Source organism: Bacillus rossius, chromosome 6 (assembly GCF_032445375.1).
Source record: "Bacillus rossius redtenbacheri isolate Brsri chromosome 6, Brsri_v3, whole genome shotgun sequence".
NCBI lineage: Eukaryota > Metazoa > Arthropoda > Insecta > Phasmatodea > Bacillidae > Bacillus > Bacillus rossius.
In genome coordinates, this window is record NC_086334.1 from 77,866,454 (window position 1) to 77,872,453 (window position 6,000).

The following is a 6,000-nucleotide window of genomic DNA, read 5'->3' on the forward strand; positions in this document are numbered from 1 at the left end:
ACAACAGATCGCAGCACATCTGAAGTGCTGCCGCGTTGATCTGGCGTTGGAAGTTCGAACTACATGCACGTTCGCGAGACTCAGCTTACAGTCGGCGCGCTCACACTGTCCGTTTCGAGGCGTTTATTATCGCATGCATTTTTAATTTCGCTGCGCACGCACTGTTTTGGCTGCTTTCAGATCAGATCACCATAGATTTGTGTGTACAAATGTTGTGACATTTGTCTAGTCGGTGCATTGTGTTCATTTTTTTGCAATTTTTTTATGCGTCGGCGGAAGTAAGTATAATTATCTCTAGATATGGGGCGACCAAAAATAACTATTAAAGACCGTGCGAGAGACTACAAAGAAGAAAAATTTTATGTAAGTGATTTGGGAATTTTAATTTGTGGGATATGTAATATAAGGTTGGAATGGGGGATAACTTGGACAAGCACTGTCAGTCAGGTGGGCATAAAAGCAAAAAAAAATCTGTTGGAAGTGAAACATGTTACAGACAAAGCTTTGATTCTTTTGAATGCTGGTTTGGTTTAACATTGATTTCTAATACTAACTTGCATTGGGGTTTTCTTTATGTCATTAGTAATATATTTTGACTAAAGACTCTTGTTGGTTTTGGGCTTGCATGTGTTCAGTTCAGTGATCAAGCCATATCATCTGCGATGTGTGGTTTGTGAGTTGCTGATGTCGGGATACAGGTCAGCCGTCCGGGTGCCTGATGCTGCATTCCTCTATCTTTGACTTGGATCATTTCATATTTTAGATACAAGATTTCATTCCTGGAGTCGTCCAACAACGTCTTCAGCACTTCATTGTTACTTTTTAGATCATCAGTTTTAGTGCACAAAGTTTTCACTAGATATATTAATTGTGTGAGTTTACTGGATTCCATTGCCACTAACTTAGTTTATTGATGGTTATTTCTTTAGATTTAGTAAACAACTTCAGTTGAGAGTTTTTAGTTTTGTTCATATTCGTGTCTGACACAAGTTCAAATGTTAACACATGTCGATCTTGATCAAGGGGAACCGAAAACCCCAAAAATTCCTGATTGTCATCAATGGAAGAATTGTCATCAATGGAAGAATTATAACACTTATTCTCAAAACTTTCAATATGACAAGGCACAGAAAAACTACCAATGACTACAGACAATCCACTGCTTAACCCCCAGCACGAGCATGCGCAAAACACATCCATCGACGTCGGACAAGTGGCCGCGACAATTGAATTTCTTACTGTCGTGGTCTCTCGCTTGAAAGCAGACAGCTGCTGCTGTGGTCGAGGGTCAACAGACCTGGCGTTGTGCCTGTTGTGTTGTGTTTGTTCCGCACTTCTCCTGTAATTGCTTGCCCTATTTTGAAGGCTGCATCTATTCTGTGTTTTAGAAGCCGTCTTCCCTGTGAATGCCAGTGTTGTTTCGATGGTGGGTAGAAGGTGGGTAGAAGGCCAACCACATAGCTCAACTTCTTCCCCAACAACGGACTTCGAGAGTTGCAGGAAACCAACAGCACTTTTCTTCCTCCTTGGTCGAATACCTGAGTGTTCAAGTGGCTTAAGTGCACTCCAGCACTACTTTCAGCTCAACTCATTGCATCTTTTTTGCATCGGCTTAATCTTGTTACCAATGTGCACGTTACATTTAAATGAACTTCCAGCTTTTTTTTTAAATCAATACCATTTTAGAATAACCATTCGTAGCCCTACTTTCCATGAACTTGCAACTATGCACATTGTGACTCCCAACTTCTGTAGGCTACTTTCAAGCACTTTTGCAAGTATGGACATTATACACGTCCACATGTGCCAGGATTAAATCAAAATGCTCTCACTAACGGCAGTCTGTAGAGCAGATCTGGAGAGAAGGTCTGTGTTGCAGGTCTGTAGAGCAGGTCTGTAGAGTATGTCTGTGTTGCAGGTCTGTAGAGCAGGTCTGGAGGGGAGGTGTGTAGACCAGGTCTGTGTTGCAGGTCTGTAGAGCATGTATGTAGACCAGGTCTGTGTTGCAGGTCTGGAGAGGAGGTCTGTAGAGCAGGTCTGTGTTGCAGGTCTGTAGAGCAGGTCTGTGTTGCAGGTCTGTAGAGCAGGTCTGTAGAGCAGGTCTGGAGGGGAGGTGTGTAGACCAGGTCTGTGTTGCAGGTCTGTAGAGCATGTATGTAGACCAGGTCTGTGTTGCAGGTCTGTAGAGCAGGTCTGGAGGGGAGGTGTGTAGACCAGGTCTGTGTTGCAGGTCTGTAGAGCATGTATGTAGACCAGGTCTGTGTTGCAGGTCTGGAGAGCAGGTCTGTGTTGCAGGTCTGTAGAGCAGGTCTGTAGAGCAGGTCTGTAGAGCAGGTCTGGAGGGGAGGTGTGTAGACCAGATCTGTGTTGCAGGTCTGTAGAGCATGTATGTAGACCAGGTCTGTGTTGCAGGTCTGTAGAGCAGGTCTGTAGAGTATGTCTGTAGAGCAGGTCTGTAGAGCAGGTCTGGAGGGGAGGTGTGTAGACCAGGTCTGTGTTGCAGGTCTGTAGAGCATGTATGTAGACCAGGTCTGTGTTGCAGGTCTGGAGAGGAGGTCTGTAGAGCAGGTCTGTGTTGCAGGTCTGTGTTGCAGGTCTGTAGAGCAGGTCTGGAGGGGAGGTGTGTAGACCAGGTCTGTGTTGCAGGTCTGGAGAGCAGGTCTGTAGAGCAGGTCTGTGTTGCAGGTCTGTGTTGCAGGTCTGTGTTGCAGGTCTGTAGAGCAGGTCTGTAGAGTATGTCTGTAGAGCAGGTCTGTAGAGCAGGTCTGGAGGGGAGGTGTGTAGACCAGATCTGTGTTGCAGGTCTGGAGAGGAGGTCTGTAGAGCAGGTCTGTGTTGCAGGTCTGTAGAGCAGGTCTGGAGGGGAGGTGTGTAGACCAGGTCTGTGTTGCAGGTCTGGAGAGCAGGTCTGTAGAGCAGGTCTGGAGGGGAGGTGTGTAGACCAGGTCTGTGTTGCAGGTCTGTAGAGCATGTATGTAGAGCAGGTCTGTAGAGCAGGTCTGTAGAGTATGTCTGTAGAGCAGGTCTGGAGGGGAGGTGTGTAGACCAGGTCTGTGTTGCAGGTCTGTAGAGCATGTATGTAGAGCAGGTCTGGAGGGGAGGTGTGTAGACCAGGTCTGTGTTGCAGGTCTGTAGAGTATGTCTGTAGAGCAGGTCTGGAGGGGAGGTGTGTAGACCAGGTCTGTGTTGCAGGTCTGTAGAGCAGGTCTGTGTTGCAGGTCTGTAGAGCAGGTCTGTGTTGCAGGTCTGTAGAGCAGGTCTGTAGAGCATGTCTGTAGAGCAGGTCTGGAGGGGAGGTGTGTAGACCAGGTCTGTGTTGCAGGTCTGTAGAGCATGTCTGTAGAGCAGGTCTGTAGATTAGGTCTGTAGAGTATGTCTGTAGAGCAGGTCTGGAGGGGAGGTGTGTAGACCAGGTCTGTGTTGCAGGTCTGTAGAGCATGTATGTAGACCAGGTCTGTGTTGCAGGTCTGTAGAGCAGGTCTGTGTTGCAGGTCTGTAGAGCAGGTCTGTAGAGTATGTCTGTAGAGCAGGTCTGGAGGGGAGGTGTGTAGACCAGGTCTGTGTTGCAGGTCTGTAGAGCAGGTCTGGAGGGGAGGTCTGGAGAGCAGGTCTGTGTTGCAGGTCTGTAGAGCAGGTCTGTGTTGCAGGTCTGTGTTGCAGGTCTGTAGAGCAGGTCTGTAGAGCAGGTCTGGAGGGGAGGTGTGTAGACCAGGTCTGTGTTGCAGGTCTGTAGAGCATGTCTGTAGAGCAGGTCTGTGTTGCAGGTCTGTAGAGCAGGTCTGGAGAGCAGGTCTGTGTTGCAGGTCTGTAGAGCAGGTCTGGAGAGCAGGTCTGTAGAGCAGGTCTGGAGGGGAGGTCTGGAGAGCAGGTCTGTGTTGCAGGTGGTCATAGACACCATGTTCCTGTGCAAGTGCGAGGCCAAGCGGCTGTACGGAGACGACTGGCAGTCGAGGAGGCACAGCAAGGGTGCCATGGAACTCACCTCGCCCATCAACGTGTAGCACTGCCGGAGGTCTGCAGAGCTCTGGTGATGCACCTTACATCTGCTCTACCTGGAAACACAACAGATTTTCCGAAATCTCTCAAAGTGACAGTTACGAGCATCTCTTGAAGAAGAGGTGCCGTAGGCGTGGTATTGGAAGCTCCCAGGGAACTACAGTGAGTTTCAGCACTGCGGAAGTGTTGCTCATGTTAAATGACTAGAAGGAATGGGAAAGAAATCAACACTCTACTTTTAGTTGCACATAAATGTTTAAAAAGAAAGCAATATTAGCCAGTGATGTGTAAACATCTAGCCTCGGTAACGAGCACATCCATGTGTTCGCATCTTTCAAATAATGCAGAGCAAGGTAAATATGTGGAAAAAGTATTCAATTTAGGGAAAACTGTAAAAGTTTTTTTTTGTTTTAAAACCCAACTATAATTCTTTTTAAAAAGTTGGTGCTATTGATTTCTCAGGGCTAGCCGAACAACAGGAGTTCCGAACGTGTTGCGTTTAAATGCATTAACACTGTACACATCCATTTCTCCCTAGATCATAATTTTCATTGCCTGCATTTTTAGGTTATACTTCTTTAGGTGCATTGTGGGTGAAATTTTTGCAAGCAGCAGAAATGCAGTGAAGTGAGATCTGACACTGTGCGTGCAGACAGAAACTGCTATAGCTGTGAGCCGAGGTCATCAAGATGACGGCCCCACACTCGTGCATGTTCCGTGAACTGAGTCTATTGGTGTGCCAAAGTAGTGATACTTTCCTGGAATACATTTTGTGAACTTGAATAGTCATAACAGAAATTAACAGTAACTTAAAAAAATATCTATAATTAGTAGCCAAGAAAATTGTGTTGGAACGAACATGGAATCAAAGATATTTAACATTTTGTTGGTTCTCCTAAGCATCAAAAACGTGGTGCTTTTTTTTAGAAATTTTTCAAACTTAAAGTTGCAGTCCTTAGATTCATTAAAACAGAATTAATCTGAGAAATTTAAAAAAAAAAAAGAAATAGCTCTAAGTATGTGTATGTATTATTTTTTGTGCTTAAACTACAGAAATCAGTCTATAAATACTTCCTTCCAAACAAACCTTGATCTTATTGAGCTGATTAAACTTTAAAGTTTTAACAACAAAATTTCTAAAGCCCTGCTATGGACTTGATTTTCGACAATTAATTTTATTAAAATACTACCCATTTTGTTAAAATTCATTAAACAGTAATACTACAAATTTTTCGCTCACATTAGAAGTTATACTTCTATGGCATTACTAAAATATTATCTTGAAACATTTTAAAGCACATTATAACACTAAGCGTTATGTTCATATATTTGTTTTTATTTAAAGAACTAAAGCCAGTTTGTAAATACTTCCTACAAACAAATCTTAACCATATTGAGCTGATTCAACATTATTATATAATATTTTTATGTTAAAATGTTATTTTAAAAAGTGTAAAAATTTTCACGGTGAAGAGGTTGAATAACATTCATGGAGGTAAACAAGTGCCCACTATTTAGCCAATTTGAAGCTTAAAAAGAGCATATGTTTTATAATATTTGTAATGCCAGTTTTCTTAGGTATTAGATTACTTTTTATTATGACTTTTTTAGTACCAAATATATTCAGGGTAGTTTCACTACCATAAAGTTTCATATGGCTACCAATATTTTTGGTATGCACCCTAATACAGTATTTACTACTCATGTCTGCGTGTGGATGCACCATCTGTGTGTCACATTTCTGTTCCGTTATCACTCAATCACTCCTACAGAGAGCTAAGATGTTTACACATCAAAGAACGTAAGGTATAAATTGTTTTATTCACAAATGAATTAACCTCAACAAGTTTCAAAGCCAAGGCATGCATACTACTACCGATTTACCCATTTGAGAACCTCTGTGAATTTCGGGAAAGCTTTGTCTTAAAAATAAGTAACATTAATAACTAAAACTAGTGTTGTAGTGTATAAATTTAAAAAAAAAAAATGAAGTGATATTATTTT

The 6,000-nt window shown here is 43.1% G+C and overlaps 1 protein-coding gene across 4 annotated transcripts in view; it reads left to right on the plus strand.

Annotated features, from left to right (window-relative positions):
- LOC134533322 (choline transporter-like 1) overlaps positions 1-5,003 on the plus strand; it is a 616,909-nt gene extending 611,906 nt beyond the window's left edge. For all 4 annotated transcript variants that reach the window (XM_063370818.1, XM_063370819.1, XM_063370815.1 and 1 more), the window contains exon 15: positions 3,882-5,003. In XM_063370818.1, the coding sequence (XP_063226888.1) occupies positions 3,882-4,001 (120 nt within the window). In that variant the 3' untranslated portion in view covers positions 4,002-5,003. The remainder of the gene's footprint in view (positions 1-3,881) is intronic.
- Positions 5,004-6,000: the final 997 nt, after the last annotated feature.